This window comes from Protopterus annectens, chromosome 1.part2 (genome assembly GCF_019279795.1).
Source record: "Protopterus annectens isolate FY-2018-M chromosome 1.part2, PAN1.0, whole genome shotgun sequence".
NCBI lineage: Eukaryota > Metazoa > Chordata > Ceratodontiformes > Protopteridae > Protopterus > Protopterus annectens.
Window position 1 is genome coordinate 1065688946 of NC_056727.1, and position 22104 is coordinate 1065711049.

Sequence of the window (22104 nt, forward strand, 5' to 3'; positions counted from 1 at the left end):
ACAAGGGCCAGTGGGGAGTGAGGGTGTAGTGCTTTTAATTTTTAGTGCTGACTTATATAATTGCTTTAGTGAGCAAGTGCCAGGTAACTTGAGTGCAATGTGTTACAAGTAACTAAATGCAAAAGCGACAAACAGTAACTTTCTTTCAAGTGAAACAAGGAAATAAGTACAGTAAGCAATGCAGATATCACTAGTGATCCACAGAAGTGCTGAGAAGTTGCGTATTAGGTGGAATTAGCTTCCAGGGAAATAACAAGCAAACAAACAACAAGCATATAAACAAAGCTAGATTCAGCAGGCCTGGATCTAGTCTATGCTAGAGCAAACAAGGTGAACCAATTTCAGTAAGATACAGTTCAAATATTCAGGCACTATAAACCTTTAACCAGAAATTCCCAGCTCAGAAGGGCAGAGTCCAGCCTCTTCTCCCACAAGAGTGCAGACCACGAACCTTCTTAATGTAAAATAACTGGCCTGAAGCCCAAGTGCCTAAACCAGAACTAATACACTTGGACACTGGGCTCTCAATCAGCAGTTCCCAACTTAGAAGGATGAAAGCTACCTGTCCTGCCACCACAGTGCTTGCCACAAACCTTCCTAATGTAAAACAACTGGTCTGAAGCCCAAGTGCTTAATCCAAAAGACTTAAATGATAGCTACACTTTAATCAAGTTACAACCAAGCAGTAATAAATACCATTGAATACTTTAGAGAATGTCTGGATTAGTGCTCAAGTTACACAAACAAAGCTAGATCCAGCAGGCCCGAATCCAGTCTATGCCACAGCAAACAAGGCGCACCAACTTCAGTAAGAAACAGTTCAGATATGCATGCACTATAAGCCTTTAACCAGAAATTCCCAGCTCAGAAGGGCAGAGTCCAGCCTCTCCTCCCACAAGAGTGCAGACCACGAACCCTCTTAATGTAAAATAACTGGCTTGAAAGCCCAAGTGCTTAAACCAGAATTAATACACTTTTAGAATAACAGACACTGAGCCCTCAATCAGCAGTTCTCAACCTAGAAGGGTGTAAGCTACCTGTTCTGCCACAACAGTGCAGACCACAAACCCTCTCAGTGCAAAACAACTAACTGGTCCGAAGCCCAAGTGTTTAAACCAAAAGGCTTAGAATGAGTTACACCAAGCAGTAATAAATACAATTGAGTATTTTAAGATGATGCAAAAGTAAAAAGAAGTAGGTAAGAACACAAGTACAGTAAAAGCAGATGAATTTTTTTTTTTTTTTTCTGAACAAGTGCTGAGATCAAAGAAACAGATTTGAGTGCTGAAACTAGAAAACTGGCTAGTTATAAGAAAAAAAAACAAGCTAGAAGGCTTCCCTCAAACACAGAAGGGCTTGGGGGCTCAGAAGCCTACAAATAGTCTGTACCACTTAACAAGAAAGGCAGGAAATAAGCTTAATTTTTTTTCTATTTCCCAGATGCTCTCTTTGTACACAGTAGGAGTGCCTGAAATCAGAATATGATCTCACTGCACTCAGTTGAGTGAGCAAATGAGATGGGCCCAGAGGCAGGCTGAGGGGCGGGCAGTTTCAATGCCACTAAGATTAACACCAAAACAAAATCAGGGCGGGTAGGTGGGAATAACTGAAGAGCAGAATAACTTCAGTTAACACTCCTTCATACACAGTTTAAATCAAATTAAATACTGTATAATACTGTATTTTTTTTTAAAAAAAGTGCAGATAAAGGTTCTTAAATTTTCTTATACGTCCAGTTGAATATAACCAAGTTCTTAGCTGGCCAAGCTGAAGTTTTAAAGCAGGAATTATTTCACATGCACCAGTTTAAATATGCAAGGACAGGAAATCAAAGAATGTGGCTACCCCCACATCTGTAATTACTAGCAAATAACAAAATTCAGCCAACACTAGCTTCAGTTCAAGTTACTGAAGAGCAGAATAACTTCAGTTAAAAATTCCTTCAACACTCCTTCATACACAGTTTAAATCAAATTAAATACTGTATAATACTGTATTTTTTTTTAAAAAAAGTGCAGATAAAGGTACTTAAATTCTCTTATACGTCCAGTTGAATATAACCAAGTTCTTAGCTGGCCAAGCTGAAGTTTTAAAGCAGGAATTATTTCACATGCACCAGTTTAAATATGCAAGGACAGGAAATCAAAGAATGTGGCTACCCCACACCTGTAATTACTAGCAAATAACAAAATTCAGCCAACACTAGCTTCAGTTCAAGTTACTGAAGAGCAGAATAACTTCAGTTAAAAATTCCTTCAACACTCCTTCATACACAGTTTAAATCAAATTAAATACTGTATAATACTGTATTTATTTTTAAAAAGTGCAGATAAAGGTACTTAAATTCTCTTATACGTCCAGTTGAATATAACCAAGTTCTTAGCTGGCCAAGCTGAAGTTTTAAAGCAGGAATTATTTCACATGCACCAGTTTAAATATGCAAGGACAGGAAATCAAAGAATGTGGCTACCCCCACACCTGTAATTACTAGCAAATAACAAAATTCAGCCAACACTAGCTTCAGTTCAAGTTACTGAAGAGCAGAATAACTTCAGTTAAAAATTCCTTCAACACTCCTTCATACACAGTTTAAATCAAATTAAATACTGTATAATACTGTATTTTTTTTTAAAAAAAGTGCAGATAAAGGTACTTAAATTCTCTTATACGTCCAGTTGAATATAACCAAGTTCTTAGCTGGCCAAGCTGAAGTTTTAAAGCAGGGATTATTTCACATGCACCAGTTTAAATATGCAAGGACAGGAAATCAAAGAATGTGGCTACCCCACACCTGTAATTACTAGCAAATAACAAAATTCAGCCAACACTAGCTTCAGTTCAAGTTACTGAAGAGCAGAATAACTTCAGTTAAAAATTCCTTCAACACTCCTTCATACACAGTTTAAATCAAATTAAATACTGTATAATACTGTATTTTTTTTTTAAAAAAGTGCAGATAAAGGTACTTAAATTCTCTTATACGTCCAGTTGAATATAACCAAGTTCTTAGCTGGCCAAGCTGAAGTTTTAAAGCAGGAATTATTTCACATGCACCAGTTTAAATATGCAAGGACAGGAAATCAAAGAATCACATTCCATAGAAACAGTTTCATTCATAGCACAAACATCAGATCTAATGTTATCTATGTCATTACTCCTCACTTCGGGGTCATAGGATCTGACATCGGATCCAAGCCGGCAACTTATCAGACAGATCCTAGGCTCAAGCTCCTTCCACTCCCATATTCCCTTGCTGCCCTCTAATCCCCCAGATCTCATTTCTTGCTCACCACTTCAGATGTGATTCCCTTACCTTGAGTCTCCTCTGGGGATAAGTGCTATTTTTTATAAGTTCCTTTTGTGTTTCCCTGTAGATTATGAGTCTTTGTATCAGTCTGCTTAGAGTTTTAGCCTTAGTCTTGTATCCTCCCCTCCCTTCTAGTTATTTTTATATTTTCTTTTGTTAAGCCTTTTGGGGCCATTTTTCTTTGTTTAACAAAAAAAAAGAGATTTCTCTACTCTAAACTTTCCTTACATTTTCATTATATTTTCCTGCTAGTGTTGTAGTGTTGTAGTTTTGTGTTGTGGTTGCCTCTGCTGGTTTTTGACTTTGGCTTGGCTTCCCGGATAACGGTTTTGGTGTGTGTTTGGGTTCTGGTGCTTGGTTTGTTTTCTCATTATGTCTGACAAGCCAGTAGATGTTAAAAGGTACTCCTCATGTGGTTAGAAGATGCTCATGTCTGACTCGCATGAGGAGTGCCTCTATCGGTTGGGTGCCAACCACCTGGAAGTTCAATGCAACATTTTTGTCACATTCAACCACAGTGTCTTGGCCGTGAGCCGCAATAAGTTATTGTTGAAAGGCTTGTTTCAGGCGTGTCTGTTGGCCCAGTCTCTGGCCAAGCTGGGTCCCTCTGACCATAAAAGGAAGGGTCCTTCTGTCTTGGGGTCCTCTTTCTTAAAGAAACCTAGGCTGTCAGATACTAGGTCTTTGGGTCCAACTCCAGCCTTAGCACTGTTTGATCTGATGACCCTGGATCCTAGGTCCCATGAATCTACCCCCGGATCCAAGGCCTCCGCTTTCAGGCCTTTGGATCCAAGGTCTAGGGAGTCTACTCCCAGATTCAAGGCCTCCAGATTGAGACCTTTGGATACGATCAAGACTAGACCTAATATGGATCTGAACTCCTCAGATCCAAGGCATTAGGCTTCTAAATGCTCAGATTCTCAGTTGTCCTTGGATCCAAGGTAGATGGATCTGGGACGATCCCAATGTCTTAACTGGAGACTCTCCTATGGGTTCTGGCATGTGACAGCCTTTTGCAGCTCCCAGGCAATGAAGCTGATCTTCTGAGAGGCATAGGAGGTCCTCAGGGTCCAGGCACACATCCCCAGCTAGGTCTTCTTCCTCCTCTAGGTCTTCCAGGAGCTTGCTCCCTTCCAGCATGAACAGGATGATGAGATCCTTCCTTAAGGCTCAAAATGAGTTCAGGGTTCTTATGTCCTCTGCCCATCTGGCTAAGAGTCCTTCCCCTACTCCTATGCTTTTATCTCCTCATCCGACACAGGTGGTTTTAGACTTCCAGACCCTAGAGCATGGTGAGGAGGTGACAGGGATTCCTAGACCACACTTTGTCTCTATCCCATCCAAGTACCTGACCAGTTCTGCTCTTCATCAATCAGAGCAGACAGGGTCCTGGGCCCAACCAGTTACTCCAGAGTCCTTGGGGGAGAGTTCCAGTCCAGTCTTTTTAGACTGGTTTCTGCCTCTCAGTGCTTCAGGTCTTGACAGCATGGGGCTGGTATTATCAGGGGGTCTTGAGGTGGTAGCATGCTATTTTCCATGTTCTCAGGTGGCACTGCCAACAGGAATGGGGAGGGGGCATTGTCCAGCCCATCAGCCTTTCAAGTAGTAGAAAGGACCTTCTCCTCCACTAGAGCTGCCTCCTCTGCTATCCAAGGTCCTTCCCAGCCCCGAGAGTGGACCTTCCTCATCCTGCTCCTGATCAGCCCTCTCAAACCAGCCTTCAGATGGGTAACCCAATTGGGGTTCACCACTCTAAGTCCTTCCCTTAGTCCACCTCACAGGAGGTGGCTCAGAAGAGATCATGCAAGAGGAGGCACCTAGACTCTCCTATGGAGTCTCTCATCGAGGATACTGACCTCAATGAAGGGGACAGGTCCCCCAGATCTCAGATCTCCGCCCAAAGATGTCCCTTTTGGGGACATCCTGGAGATCCTCAAATTGAAGAGCAGATTGTCTTCCCAACCCCTGTTCTCTGAGGAGTCCATATTCCTGAAGGTGTTCGGGATGGCACTATCTACCACCTGGGTCCCCCCCCCCCATGGATGAACTGGAAGATCTTATCACTAGCAGGGCATGGAAGGAGCCAGATACAGTGCAGCCAGTGCCAAAATGAGTGGACAAATTTCTATGCCCTCCCACAGATAGACAGTTCAGCTCAAAAGGGGTGCCAGTCAATGCTATATTGGTAGCTGCTGCCACTAAAAAGGAGTTGGCAGAGCAGAGTATGTCTGTTCATCCCCCCAACCGAGAATTTTGGGTGATCGAAAGACATGGAAAGAGTGTTTTCACCTCAGCTACCTTTGCTCTGTGGGTGCTTAATTACCTGGCACACTTCGCTTGCCTTCAGAGGGATTTGGTCAAGGAACTCACCACTTTCCTTTCTGAGTTACCTGCTGAGGACAAGAACAAAGTGTTCCCCAAGCTATCCACTCTTGCATCCCTAGCTAATTCCTTGATGAAGCTGATTTCCAATGCTATGGAAGATGCCTCTCAAGAGGCTGGCACAGGCATCGCTATTCAGCATTTCACCTGACTGCACCCATGTGGGTTTGTTGAGTCCATTAAAGCATCCCTCACCAATCCCCCGTTTGATGGATCAACTCTCTTTGGTTCATCAGTCAAAGACAGACTTACCCACAGTGAGCAGGAAGGGAAGACCTTGTCAGCTGTGGGAATCAACTTTTCTGCCCCTCAGTGGTCCTTTTCTAACACACAATGAGGGAATAGGAAATTATGGTTTCAGAAACCTCAGTCTTCCTTTCAAGATGCTCAGGATGAACCCTCTACTAGAGGTCGGGGGGAGAGGGTTCGAAGGCAGATGCCACCCTAGAGACATAGTGGGTCTGTAAAATCAGGGCTCCAGAGAACCCTTCTCTGAAAAGCCCTTCCAGCGCTCCTGATGCACTGCCCAACTGTCCTGCCCTGGAGGCAGTTGGGGATTAATTGTCACTGCACCCTTTGGCCTGGGCAAACATTACAACAGATCTGTGGGTGCTAAGCATTACTTCCAGGAGCTATTTCTTTCCCTTTTCCCACCCCCCTACCAATCAGAAAACTTCTCCCCAATGTGCCACCCCATCAGAGGAAGTTAGCTCAGCAAGAAGTACTTAAGCTTCTTCAGAAGAGAACCATCCAAGATGTCCCCCCACAACAACGATGAAACTGAACTTACTCTCTCTTCTTTTTTGGTGCTGAAGAAGACATGGGACCTACATCCAATTCTGTACTTAAGTGAGTTAAACCTCTCTGTCATGAAGTTCCGGATCATCACTGTTCAGTCCATTGTGCCTCTTCTGCACAAGCATGACTGAATGTGCTCTATGGATCTCCATGATGTGTACTATCACATAAAAACGAACAGGCACTCCAGGAGACATCTCTGCTTTCACGTTGGGGCCAATCATTACCAATTCAGGACTCTGTCCTTTGATCTCACCACAGCCCGCCTAGGTGTTCACAAAGTGCATGGCAGTGGTGGCAGCTCACCTGAGAATGCAGGGATTCCAGGTGTTTCCTTACCTTGACAACTGGCTCCTAACAGCTCCCACCAAGCATCGACTGGTCACAGCCACTCAGTACATTTTTCACCTATTCAATCAGCTAGAAATTACCATGAATCTACCCAAGTCAAATCTGATTCCATCCCAAAACTTGGAGTTTATTGGCATCCAGCTAGACACTGTGTCAGAGATCACAGTGTTACCTATCAGGCATGTATGGCTAATCAGATCTCATGTAAAGTGTTTCCTAGATCTATTTTGTCCTCAGGTCCACTTCATTCTCAGGGCCTTAGGGTCCATGACAGCAACAATCTATCTAGTGCCATTAGCCAGGTTTTAGATGAGGGTTCCACAGTGGAATCTAGCAGTCCAGCGGTCTTCTTTGTGTCATCTGATGACAGCTTCCATCCACCTCACTCTGGTGTGCAGGTATCATCTCCTTTGGTGGATTCAGTCTCTCGATCTCTTCATGGGCAGGGCCTTTTCTCTTCCTCCCCCCAGTGCCACAGTGACCACTGATGCTTCCCTGGTGGGTTGCAGGGACATCACCAGGGAAAGACAGTCTTAGGTACTTAATCCCCTGCAGTGACCAAACAGCACATAAAGGTACTGGAGATCAGAGCAGTTCTTCTCACATTACAAGCCTTTCAGGACTGCCTTCCTCTGGGTACCATTGCAATGCACATGGACAACATGGCGGTTGTGTGGTACATCACCAAGCAAGGGGGCACACATTCTTATCTGTTTTGTTGCGAGGCCATGAGAGTGTGGGAATGGGTGATGTCCTCGGGATGCTTTCTCCTTGCAAAACACATTCCTGGGGAGACCAACATGCTAGCAGACAAGCTCACCAAGGCTATCTTGAGTACTCATGAGTGGTCCCTGAATCCCTCAGTGGTGAGAGAGATCTTCCTTCGCTGGGGTCAGCCGAGCTGCTATCTGTTTGCTTCCCCTCTCAATCACAAATGCAGCCAGTACTTTGCCCTGATCCCCCCAGTGAGGGATTCCCCTAGGGATGCCATACTTCACAATTGGCCTCCAGGTCTCCTTTTACCCTGCTATTCCTCTCATTCCCAGAGTGCTTCAGAAAGCTCAATGCCTTAAGGCTCCCTTGATCCTTATTTGCCCCCTTCTGGCCTCAGCAGGTGTGGTTCCCCCTCCTAAGGTCTCATCTGAAGTACCCTCAAGGTACTAGACCCACGTCCAGATCTGATTTCTCACCGCTCTCATCTTCAGATCCCAAACCTTCAGATTCTCCATCTATTCATGACAAACACAACAACCAAGTCCCAGCCACTGATAAAGGTTACTGCCAGATAAACACCGAAAATTCAAAGCATAAAAATTAGCAGGAACACCACAGCTTCACACAGTAAAAGTATTTATTTGTAAAAATGGACCAGATAAGTGCTTTCATGTTGTCAAACCAACGCTTCTTCAGATAATAAAAGCACAAAATCACAGCTCAGTTTAAAAACAGTTAGATGTTCAATCAGTTATGTTAATTCATCACTGCATTAAACCAATTTCCTCCCTTTCTTGAAAGACAACTGTACCCAGGGAATTGTAATACTAGGTCAAGTAACTTTCTATCTGCCAGACTTGGTACATGCAGCTGAAGGCATTGCAGAGCCTGTACATACATTTCACAGGAGCAAGTGTCTAAACATCCACGGATGAAATATATTCTTAGTCCCAGATTCTATGCAGATTGTAATACAGCAAATGTGATTTATTTAGTCACATGCAAGTCCTGTACAGGATTTTATGTTGGTAAGACCAATAAGAGATTAAAAGATAGAATTTTTAGTCATTCTTATGAGATTAGGACTTGCAATATGAACAATGCACTAGATAAACATATTAAAGAAAATGTTGGACATGAGTTTGTTTTTAGAGTACTACAAATAGTGCATGTGGGTCACCGGGGGGTGGGGGTCTCACTAACTACTGAAACAGTAAAACTTAAATGGATCTTGAGGCTACAGGCTGATAAACATCCTGGTATTAATGCTTGTGTCTCTTTAAAACCTGTATTGAAAGGTAGGACATTGGTTTAATGAAGTGATGAATTAACATAGCTGATATTTTCTGCCCTTTGAGCAAAGTTTATTAGAGGCAGTAGAAGCATGCAGGTTAAATATTGAGCAGCACTTTAAGGGTGAAAGGTATATGCACACTCTAGAAAATACCTTCGCCAATTTGTCTAATTATGAACTGAAACTTCAACACATAAAAACTGGAAAACTAATAAGAGACTATAATGACTTTGTATCTGGCCATATTTTTGTATGGCCAAGAACAACAGAGAAGAGGGGTGGCCAGCAAAGGTCTCCTGAGCTTGACCAGAATAATATGGTAGTGTCAGAAAACCAAGAACTTAGACTGGAGCAGGATGTAGAAGGAGCAGATGATGCTACCATAAGAACTTATGTGCTGCCTTCCCATAATAGTGTACAGAATGTTGCACTGAATAACCCTTTAGTGAATGATGGTCCACAATCGAGTAATTTGATGTCTGGAGGTAACAACACAGTCCAATGGCACAATATGGGAGCCAGACCAAAAGAAAGACCAACTGAGAAACAAGGTTTGTATCCCTTACCGGTGATGAAGTCATCTTGTTTGCTCAGCAAAGGGTGCCACAAGAGGAAACATTCCAATGAGTGACCACAAGGAATACACAAGATGAAGAGGTGAATTGCATAGTGTATAACCTTTCTGACCATGTTTTGACTGAAGTAGAACTATCTATTCTGAATAAGGGACTCAGTTTTATTCCCTCTGTACAATCAGAGGTGAGTGATGTTCTGATCTGATTTCTGACTTTGTCGGGATTTAACTTTAAAACTAATGTTTAATGACAATAATGATGCTACTAACAGACCACGATTTAGGCGGCCATGTGTTTTGTTCCATCTATGCCTTTAAATGTACAGCATTTTATAAAAATACATGAAAATGAGTTATGTGAATACATGCATGGAGAAAGGGCTAAGGGCTTTCATAATTTAACAGCATCACAGCACCGAGCCCTAAATGATTTAAAGAATAATCAGGCTATAAGTATCAGACCCTCTGATAAAGGAGGGTCTATAGTAGTCATGAATCATAAAGATTATAATATGAGTATGCTTGCCATGCTGAATGCGGATACAACATATGTACAGTTCAGCATGGAGAGGGTAGGATCTATTATTGATTATGTACATAGTGCCTTATATGAATTATTTATGGAAACTTCCATTGACCGTGACTTGCTTGATTTTCTGTATGTGACTGAACCTAAGATACCATTGATAAGGGGCCTTCCCAAGTTTCATAAATCTTTGACTAAACCACCCCTACGTTTGATTGGGTCAGGGGAAGGCTGGGTCACACAAACATGTTCTTTATATGTGGAAAGTAAGCTTAAGACAATGTTAGCTTTGGTCTTTGTTGTACTCAGGGACACTGAGCAATTTTTAACTGACCCCTTCATGTTTTTGGAGAGTTGTGGTGATATAACAGGGTTTTTTCTTGTGACCCTTGATGTAGTGAATTTATTTATGTGCATCCCAAATGAGCATGGCCTTGATGCCTTTAGAGAACTGTTGACACATAGAGGGAATTTCGACAACAGTCAGGTTGATATGGTTTGCTGCTTGCCAAGTTTTTTTGTATGGTGACTGTTTATATGCACAACAATGGGGGGTGGCCATGGGCACCCACTGTGCAAATTCATATGCAAATGCTGTAATGAACTCATGGAAGGAACAATTTGTGCTTGACAAGAACAATATATACAGAACACACATTAGATTTGAATTTTTGAGGTTTACTATGTGCATGTCACAGAGATTTTTTTGGATGTACGATTAATGGTAAACCAAATGGGTCAGATAGATACCAGTTTATTCCAAAAGGGATGCTGGAAAAATAGTTACTTGTCTTTTGATAGTATGCACCACAGGCATATATAATCTAATGTAGTAAGAGGCTAATACATGAGAGCCTCTAGGCTATGCACACAAGAGGAAGCATTTCATTAAAACATTGATGCATCGAGTCAACATTTTTTGAAAAGAGGCTATAAGAAGGACCTTTTGATACATTATAAGGAGAGGGTGGCCAAGGATAGAAAAAACACTGCTGCCCCATACTTCTCTAGATGTGCTTCTAGTGCATATAAGGATAGGAGCTTTGTCAGTAAACTCAGATTTGGTTTGAAGTACACAAATGATGTAAGCTCTGTATGTAATATATGATAAAACTGGGGAATACTTACAAGTGACAACAAGACAGTTGAAATAGTTGAACAATCCCTCTTTTATATATAAAAAATTGTTTAAACTTAAAAAGACAACTGTGCACAGGGAATTGTAATATTAGGTCAAGTAACTTTCTATCTGTCAGACTTGGTACATACAGCTACAGGCATTGCAGAGCCTGTACATATATTTCACAGGAGCAAGTATTTAAACATCCACAGATGAAATATATTTTAGTCCCAGATTCTATGCAGATTGTAGTACAGCAAATGTGATTTATTTAGCCACATGCAAGTCCTGTACAGGATTCTGTGTTGGTGAGACCAATAAGAGATTAAAAGATTGACTTCTTATCAGATTAGGACTTGCAATATGAACAATGCAGTAGATAAACATATTAAAGAAAATGTTGGCTAAACATATTAAAGAAAATGTTGGACACGAGTTTGTTTTTAGAGTACTACAAATAGTGCATGTGGGTCACCGTGGGGGGTGATCTCACTAACTATACTGAAACAGTAGAACTTAAATGGATCTTGAGGCTACAGGCTAATAATCATCCTGGTATTAATGCTTGTGTCTCTTTAAAACCTAATCAAAAGTATATAATATACCACCAACCAGCCCAGTGAATGCTCCGTAATTAATCAACTTATAAACGAAAAACCACAGTTATAAAAATACGGAGCAAAAGCGGGTAAACTGTAAAAACGCTTTATTCCAAATGCAGGCACAATAAAACGGATGAGCGCGCTTTCGCTATCCAAGCTTCATCGGATCCATATAAAATATAATTAAACTAAGACAATATAGATATTTCATAAGAGATATAATAAATAGATAAATAAAATAAAATGTTGGATGATGAGCTAGAAACATAATAATATAGTTTTTTATTATTGTTTATATGTCTTAGTAGTTTATATATATTGAAGTTTTTATGCATGCTATTTTATTTATTTTATTTATCTATTTATTATATCTCTTATGAAATATCTATATTGTTTGTCTCTGCAAGTTGTTTTCTTTTGATGTGCAGCATACTGAATTATCAAGTTCATTATACAGCATGATTTGTTTTTTAAGTGATTAACTAATGTTGAAGTTTGATTGGTGCTTGGATTTTTGAATTTTATTATATATGGCCTTAGTTTAATTATATTTTATATGGATCTGATGAAGCTTGGATAGCGAAAGCGCGCTCATCCGTTTTATTGTGCCTGTATTTGGAATAAAGCGTTTTTACAGTTTACCCGCTTTTGCTCCGTATTTTTATAACTGTGGTTTCTCTTTAAAAACTGTATTGAAAGGTACGAAATTGGTTTAATGAAGTAATGAATTAACATAGCTGATTGAGCATCTAACTGTTTTTAAACAGAGCTGTGATTTTTGTGTTTTTATGATCTGAAGAAGCAATGGTTTTACAACTTGAAAGCGCTTATCTGGTCCATTTTTACAAATAAATAATTTTACTATGTGAAGCTGTGGTGTTCCTGCCAATTTTTATGCTTTGGACTCTTCATCTGACCATGTGGTTTGTCCACCTCCCCTAACTCTAAACTAGCCCAGGCTTGCCTCACCTGTCAGAGATTACTCTGGCCTCTCAGAAGGCTTCCTCCAGAAAGGTCTATGGTAGTAAATGTAAAGGATTCTCTATCTGGGCCAAGCGGTGGAATCTGGATCCCTTTTTGGCTCCCATTTCAGACATCTTATTATTCTTGTCTTCTCAATTTCAGGATGGAGCTAGTTTCTCTACTATTAATGTACAACTGGCAGCCATTTCTAATTTCCATGCTTTTGAGGAACCTACCATTTTTCGCCTTTGTAAGGCCTTTTTGAAAGGCATTTTCCTGCTTGGGCCTCCTATCAAAGATCCTTCTCCTCCTTGGAACCTTTCCTTTCTGCTGCAAGTCTCTTACACAGAGTCCCTTCGAGCCTGTCACAACTTTAGCAAGATGAGTTTCTGAATTACAGGCTCTCTCTATTAAGCCTCCCTACATGATTTTTCATAAAGTGGCTGTCAGGACTAATCCCTCCTTCATGCCCAAAGGCCACTGAAGCAAATTTGAATCAATCCATTCAGTTGCCAGTTTTCTTCCCCAACTACTGCAGTAAAGGGGAATATTTGCTGCACACACTTATCGTACATAAAACAACTATGATTGTATTTAGACAGGACGACGAGCTTTTGCAAACTTAACCAGCTGTTTGTGGCCTTTTCTGTTAACAGATGTGGTTGGGCGGTATCTAAGATTATGATATCTCATTGGATTTCTAAATGTATTTCTACGGTTTATTCTTCTCAGGCTTTGCCCTTACCAGGACTTGCCACAGCTCATCCCACTAAATCTGTGGTTATGTCAGCACTATGTCAGCTGCCTATTTGGCCTGACATTCTTTAGATGAGATTTGTGCTGCAGCCAACTAGTCTACTCCTCACACTTCTGTTACTCATTACAAGCACAACATAGTTTCCAGGAACAGGGCTTCCTTTGGTTCCGCAGTTCTTCAGCATGTCCTAAGGTTCATAGATTAGTACTAGGCTAACTACCCTTGTGAGCCATTTTAATCCTAGCCATTTATCCCTTGTGAGACTCAAACCCTGCACCTTGTGTTTGTAAGACAAACATCTGAACCATTAGGCCACCCCCCCTCCTTCCATGAGGCCATCCATGATTATATGGTGGCTGGGGACTCTGACCCAGATGTGAGGAATAGTGACATGGATAACATCAGATAGAGTTATGTACTTACCATAACTTAGCATGTGTGTTATCCTATGTCACTATTCATCACTATCCCTCCCTCCTTCCCCCACCCTGTGGAGTTTGAGCCTAGGATCTGTCTGATAAGTTGCCAGCTCAGATCCAATGTCAGATCGTACAACCTAAAAGTGAATAATAGTGACATAGGATAACACAGATGCTAAGTTATGGTAAGTATATAACTATTTTTTTCATGTCTCCAAATACTGGTTTACTTCTCAGTATACATAGTTGAACAGTAGTTGGCTCTGGGAACTTTCCTTCCATATCTAAAACAAGATAATTCATGACTTGTTGTTTTTTGTTTCATAGAAGACTGCACATTTGTTACTGCAGTTTTAGATTCTGAAACAGGCAACTCATTGTTTTGGGGGATAGCTATATTTGTCTCCCTTACAGCTGACAGCTACCAAATGACCAAAAAACCCAGTCCAAGAGCACCTGATGTCTGAAGTCTTAAGTTACAACCAGACGAAAGTGCTCAATCAACTGTATATTAAACTTTTGATTTTACTGCATTGTGGTGTGTGGTTCTGTTTGGTGCTCTTGAACTGAATGTTTTGGTCATTTGGTAGTTCCAGCTTGGTTCTTGACTATCTGCTCTTAGTACCTCTCCTTGATTGCAAGGTGTACCAATCCTTCTCACCTCCACGAGACTTGCTCTGACTACAAATGACTACAAATAAGGGCTGGTGAGGAAATCAGTATCCTAGATCAGTGTGATGCTGGTACTGAGGCAGTGTATTCATCTATTTTCCTACTGTTGTGTATGCCCAGCAAACACTGCAAGGGTAGGACATGCAATGGGCATCACTGAACTTCCCCTCACTTCTACAAAGGGCTGTCATCAGCAAGACGACCCAAACACCCTCAAGTATAGTTATTTGCTTGGTCTGCACCACAGAAATTAAATAATTTGGGTGTGACCCAAGCATGCATACCTGTCTAGCCTACTTTTGCCCAAGATGGGCATACCTGTCCTCTCAGCCAGTGTTATCAAGCACCTAAGCCAATATTTCATCTTGGTTCACCTGTGTCATAGTCAGGGCTTTATCTGCCTGTACCACTGGCATAGGCAGATGAGTCAATTTTAAACATTCAATCATTAACTAATAAGCATTACACTAAAGTTATTACCTTTTCATTCGGGATAAATTTGTAATAATTAGTTTCTCACCTTGCTAGGTAATGCTGTTTAAAATCTGTCCACTGCTAAAATTTCTAATATTTTAGTTTTACTATTATCAAGCTCAAAACAGAATTGAATAATGTGCTTTAAATCACACGTCTGAACTCCATCTGATTTGACAGCATTAAAAGAGCAGTGTGAAATTTTACATCTTGCACTTCAGAAGTCATCCTAGCCCTAGTTAACAACTGCTTTTTAACATTTTCATTCTCAGTAAAATTAGTCTCCTACTGTCCATATAAGATGTCAACATTTTCTCTGTTAGTTGAAAAAAAGAATTTTAGTCCATACTAACTTGGCCCAATTTTTCTGTGGCTACCTTTCAAAAGTTACCAAAATAATACTCCTTGTCATTTTTTGTCTAATTTTTAATTTCAGGTACACTTCTAGGATAGAGATAACACTAACCAGTCCTACTAATTGTTGTTATTGGTACACAAACTTCTTTTTAGTCTCTACCTTAAATTCCACTAAGGTTTGCAATAACTCATCCATTGTTGTGAATACAGAAAGAATGACAAGAGGGAGGCAAAACTTTTTGTCAGGTCCGGGAGGTCTGGGTACACACACCTGGTAACAACAATTACTCCCAAAGTGTGGCACAGTAGCAAAACCACAAGTCAGTCAGTTAAAAAGCTACTCTAGCTTACAAATTCCACAGGAAAACTAACTTAAGCAGTCCAAGTACCTCACTGCAGAAGACAACAATTTACTTTTTTGGGGGGAATGTAAATCCCGAACCAAAACTGCCCATGCAAACACCACCAGAATAAACTTGATAATCACAGTTATGACAAAGATAGGTAACAACACAAATTTATCTATGATACAATAAAATAGTCCTCTTTGGTCTTGCAGAATTTTCATTCTCAGTAAAAATATTCTCCTACTGTCCATATAAGATGTCAACATTTTCTCTGTTAGTTGAAAAAAAGAATTTTAGTCCATACTAACTTGGCCCAATTTTTCTGTGGCTACCTTTCAAAAGTTATCAAAATAATACTCCTTGTCATTTTTTGTCTAATTTTTAATTTCAGGTACACTTCTAGGATAGAGATAACACTAACCAGTCCTACTAATTGTTGTTATTGGTACACAAACTTCTTTTTAGTCTCTACCTTAAATTCCACTAAGGTTTGCAATAACTCATCCATTGTTGTGAATACAGAAAGAATGACAAGAGGGAGGCAAAACTTTTTGTCAGGTCCGGGAGGTCTGGGTACACACATCTGGTAACAACAATTACTCCCAAAGTGTGGCACAGTAGCAAAACCACAAGTCAGTCAGTTAAAAAGCTACTCTAGCTTACAAATTCCACAGGAAAACTAACTTAAGCAGTCCAAGTACCTCACTGCAGAAGACAACAATTTACTTTTTTGGGGGGAATGTAAATCCCGAACCAAAACTGCCCATGCAAACACCACCAGAATAAACTTGATAATCACAGTTGTGACAAAGATAGGTAACAACACAAATGTATCTATGATACAATAAAATAGTCCTCTTTGGTCTTGCAGAATTAGTAATTATATTATTTATATCAACCAGTTTTCATTTCACACTGACTCAGTCCAATACAGCCCTTTCAGCAAATAGGCTATAGGTTGTAATCACGGTAGGACTTGAACTAGGACTCATTCAAGTTCTGCACAAAATTATAAATTGATCTTTCTTGAGGCTACATCCATCATAGCCCATCACACTCCAGGAACCTTGAGTTTTCTGCTAAATATCCTACTCTATCCCACAATTATACCCCCACTTGAGCAACTACCTTCCTGAGCTCCTTTTTTCACACTTCAGACATTTATACTACATAAATAAGCAATTAGTGTCTTCTTCTTTTTCTGCCTAATACAGCCAGTTACCGCACTACTGATGCAAGAATTTAAAGACACAAGGTACATTTTAAAGGCATATTCCACATTTAACACAGAAAATGTCACTGTGTGTATAAGATGTATATATGAAAAATGCCAGCGCCCTGTGTGGCTGCGACTTGAAAAAATCAGTTTCTGCACTTCCAGTTAAAGTATAACTTACAGTAGACAGGCATTACTAGAAATTACACAGTTGACATCTACATGTTGCAGGTTGGATGCCTTGAAGTCTGTAGAGTATCTGGGGCCTACTACTTGCATGGAGCTAGAACAGCTGTGTATTTTTATCTCCTCACACTCTAAAGTGCCTGAAACTGGTAGAACAAGTTTCTGGAATATGCTGGACATGCAAAAGAGAAAGAGATGTCAGTGAACAAGGAGGTTGCAGAGCAGGTACTGATGTACAGTTAAAAGCAAATCCCTACAGGCCTGTACTACCAACTATACTGCTAGCTAATGTGAGATCACTGGATAGCAAGATGGACTACTTGAGACTGGAACTCTCCAACAAGAACAAGGTGAGAAATACTTGTTTATTTTTGATTACTGAGATGTGGCCGCATGACAAGATAAATGATAGTGCAGTAAACTTAGAGAATTTTATGCTGACAGAAAACATACACTGTGTGGAAAGGCCAGAGGAGATGGAGTCTGTATCTATGTCAACAAAAGATGGCACAGCAGCTGTGAAATCATTCTATCACACTGCTGTGAGATAAGAGTTCCTGTCCATTAAATGTAGACCATTTTACTTGCCCAGGGAGCTAAATGGGGTCAGTGTAACAATGATGTATATCCCACCTACTTCTAATGCCACTGAGGCTCTAAATAAACTATGCAATCACATGGGTGAGCTGCAGAGCAAATATCCTGACTTTGTACATATGACAGCTAGTGATTTTAATAAAGCAGATCTGAAAGAAGTACTTCTACACTGCCATCAGTATGTGGACATTCTTACAAGGGATGATAATATCCTGGACAATGTGTACATAAACTCAAAGCTTATAAGGCAGTGCAACTTCCACAAATGGGAAACTCTGACTATTATACCATCTTACTATCACCAGCTTACAAACCTGCACTGGTTAGAGAGAAAGCCAAGAAGAAACAAACCAGGATATGGCCCAAGGGAGCTAGGGAGGCCCTCCAAGACTGCTTTGAAAGAACCAACTGGGATATGTTCAAGGAGGCAGCCACAGTGAATCAGCATCTGAACGTTGATGAATACACTGAGGTAGTGATGGCATACATTTCAAACTGTGTTGAGGGGGTAACAAATACTAAGAGTATCACTATTAGCACCAACCAGAATCCATGGCTCACCCCTAAGGTATATGAGCTTCTGAAGGAAAGAAACCCAGCTTACAGGGCTAAGGACAAAGCAGCCCTAAGTATACCCCTCCTCAGATTACCCCTTGCTACAAATGAGGCTAAGAGGGAGTATTTCAGAAAGGTGCAGAGCCACTTTGAAGACATGAAGGATGTAAGGAGACTAGGGCAAGGCATACAGGAGATCACGGACTACAAAACTAGGTCAGCACAGCATGAGGACAGTATCACATTCCTGGACAGTTTGAACATCATCTTTGGTCGATTTGAGGAAAAAAAACAACATGTTGGAAGTAAAGCTACCCACTGATGAGAAGAATGCAATACTCAGCCTCAGCGCAGAGGAGGTAAGACAGCTAACGAGAGTGAAACCCGGACAACATAATGGGAAGGTGTTAAAAGGCTGTGCTGATCAACTATGCACAGTGCTCAAGGAAATATTTAACACCTCTCTTGCCATGGTGAAAGTACCCTCATGCTACAAGCAAACTAACATCATCCCACTACCTAAGAAAACCATTCTCTCCAGCCCAAACAACTACAGACCAGTCACTCTGACATCCACTGTTATGAAATGTTTTAAGCGGCTGATCAAAAAGCATCTTTCATCATGCCTAATTCCTGATTTTGACCCTCTGCAATTTGCATACAGAGCTAACCGATCCACGGCCAATGCCATATCAGTAGTACTACACATCTCCTATAAGCATTTAGAGGCCAAAGACAACTGTGTGAGGATGCTGTTCATAGAGTTCAGCTCTGCATTTAATATTGTGGTACCAATGCAGGTGATAGAAAAACTGTCACATTTAGAAATCAGTAAACATCTCTGTAACTGGTTCCTGGACTTCCTGATTGAGAAACAACACAGGGTGTGTTCCAGTAAGAACACACCAAAGTGTATCACGATTAACACTGGGGTTCCACAGGGATGTGTTCTCAGACCACTGTTATTCACCATCCTGATCCATGACTACTATGCTAATCACAAGTCCAACCATATCATCAAGTTTGCTGATGACAACACAGTCATGGGGCTCATCAGAAAGGAGGATGAAAGGACATACAGAGAGGAGGTGGCATCTCTGATTAGTTGGTGCAGGAGGAACAACCTTGACCTGAATGTAAGCAAGACCAAAGTGATTATCATCAACGTCAGGAAAAAAAACAAACCACCCAGCACTCCGGATCAATGGTGAGAGTGGGTTAAGAGTACGAAATTCCATGGTGTACACACCAGAGGATCTCTTGTGGTCAGAACACCAGCCAATTGGTGAATAAAGTGCATCAATGCCTCCACTTTTTAAGAAGGCTGAAAAAAGCTAAGCTTCCTCATATTCTCTTCACCTTCTATAGAGGTGCAATAGAAAGCATCCTCACCTGCAATTTCACAGTGTGGTTTGGAAGACTCTAGAAAGAGTGATGAGGGTTGCAGAGAAGGTAACAAGTTCCAGTCTTCCATCAATACAACTTTATTCTGCAAGAAGCAATCAAAAGGTCACCAAAATAATACAGAACACCATGCATCCTGCACGTGGACTATCTAAGCATCTGGCATCGGACAGAAATGCTGCAGCATCCACTGCAGGACTACAAGGTTCAGTAACAGTTTCTACCCTAAAGTGATTAGACTTCAGAACTCAGGCAATAGTCCCAGGGGTCTGGACACAAAATAAGTCAATTTTTATTTATTTGTGCAATATATACTTACATATATTCCAAGTAAGTACAATATTTATTTATTGTATCCATAGTCAGTATTATTTAACCCACTCAAGTGCAATATTAGACAAATAACTTAGGCATTGTTCAATCTGTAATATGTTTTGTATTACATTAAATAGGGTAGTTCATTTAACTCAGGGGAGGGTATTCTTTTCATATATGAGTGTCGGTAAATGTCTCTGCTCTTTCTTGCATGTATTGGAAGTAGTATTGTATTTGTTAGTTATGTTTGTTCCTTTACTTGTATGTGTTTTCACTTTCCTTTATAACCTCAGTAATTGAGCTGATGCACAAAATTTCATTTAGGCTACACTTGTGTAGTTCTAAATGACAATAAAGTTTACTTTGACTTGACTATGTGTGTGCGTGTGTGTATATATATATATATATATATATATATATATATATATATATATATACCAAGATAGAGATGGAAACTCTCCGTCACAGCTGTACAGATATGCTTGCTGGCACTTACTCGAATAAGGCAAAAAAAATTATATATATATATATATATATATATATATATATATATATATATAAATGGGTTCACTTTATAATTTCGAAATACTGAAATCCCAAATTTCAGTATCTCGAACTTATAAAGTCGAACATTGAAAATCGCAAAAGTGCATAATCCCGAATCCGAATATCTCAAATTCGTAGATATGGCTTTACGATGTGTTGTGTGCGGTGTTGTGACTGGATGGTGTTTCATGTTGTGTATGGATTTAGGTGTAATTTAAGGTGAGTAAGTGTTTTGTTAGGGTTTTGTGTGGGAGTTTGAGTGTGTGTGAATGTGTTTGTTAGTTGTACGTGTGGGTTAGGGTAGGCAGGTGAAAGTATGGGTGTGTAAGTGTTGGTGTTTGTATATGTGTGATGTTTGTGTGTGTGCAAGGGGGTGTAGAATGTGTGAGTGTGAGTTTCCTTTCTGTGTGTGTTTGTGCGATCTCGGAGTTGGTATATATATATATATATATATATATATATATATATATATATATATATGTATATATATATATATATATATAAGTAAGGGGGTGTGGGGGGATGTAGAGGGGCTTGCCCCCCTACTTATATGTAGTGTAGGTTTATTTGTTTGTGTTTTTGTGTTTGTGTGTGTTTTGCTTGTTGTGGTTTGGGTTGGATGATGTATGTGTTGTGTGGTGTATGGTGTGTTTCTGTTCGTGATTTTGTGTTTTGTGCTTATGTAGTTTCGTGATTTAGGCCGTTGGACTTTATGGTTTCGGAATACTGAAATTTGGGATTTCAGTATTTCGAAATTATAAAGTGAATCCATATATGGATTTCATTCAATTTGGCAAGTTTTTGTGGTAGTATTCTCATCCTTGTAGGAATTTCCTGGAAGATTTAGTACTGTCTCAAGTTTCACTGCCTTGTTACTAGTTACAGATATTACTACATGTGTCACCTATCAGATATTACTTCATGTGTCAACTATCAGAAAACACTGGCTTCCCTCTGAATCAAGTTACAGTTTTATGAATGAATTCTGTCAGACTTCCACTTAACACGAAACAATAATTTTAAATGTAACAACTATGTTTAAACAGTATGTGGTCAGACAAGTATCTTTCCTCGTACCTCTCCTTTTTGCTGTCCATGGATGGCTTCTTAACAACTGGCAATGAGTGATTAGATTTGGAATCCATGGAATCCTTCCTGAAAAAAAGTTGTGAAAAATCAAATAAGGTATGCAACAGTAATTATCATACATACGTACAAATATTTCAAGCATAGGCATCAATGCCATTCTAGCTTGTCAATATACCAAAACACTTGTTCCCATAAGTGTCCAAGCTGTTCTTAAAATATCTAAACTAATACTTGTTTTAATGTAATTTGGTAGTCTGTTCCATGCATCAGCTACTCTGTCAGAGAACCAATTAGTACACTTCTCATTCCTATAGAATCTTCTACATAAGTTGTCTAATGATTCTCTAGCACTTTTTGTAAACCCCAAACATTCCCAGAGGTAGTTGTCTCTAAATGCCCTATATACCGGAATAAGATCTCCTCTTAAATATCTGTAAGAGACACTGTACAAGTTCAGATATTTTAGTCTTTCATAATAACTTAAATTTTCACATCCATGGATGCCCTTGGTATATTTCCTCTGTACTCTTTCCTCTTAC

At 40.1% G+C, this 22104-nt stretch overlaps 1 protein-coding gene across 4 annotated transcripts in view; it reads right to left on the minus strand.

The window, feature by feature from the left end:
• Positions 1-22104, minus strand: part of LOC122792228 (transcription elongation factor A protein 3-like) — a 1160229-nt gene that overhangs the window by 468206 nt on the left and 669919 nt on the right. For all 4 annotated transcript variants that reach the window (XM_044059974.1, XM_044059973.1, XM_044059975.1 and 1 more), the window contains one exon: positions 21554-21631. In XM_044059974.1, the coding sequence (XP_043915909.1) occupies positions 21554-21631 (78 nt within the window). The remainder of the gene's footprint in view (positions 1-21553; positions 21632-22104) is intronic.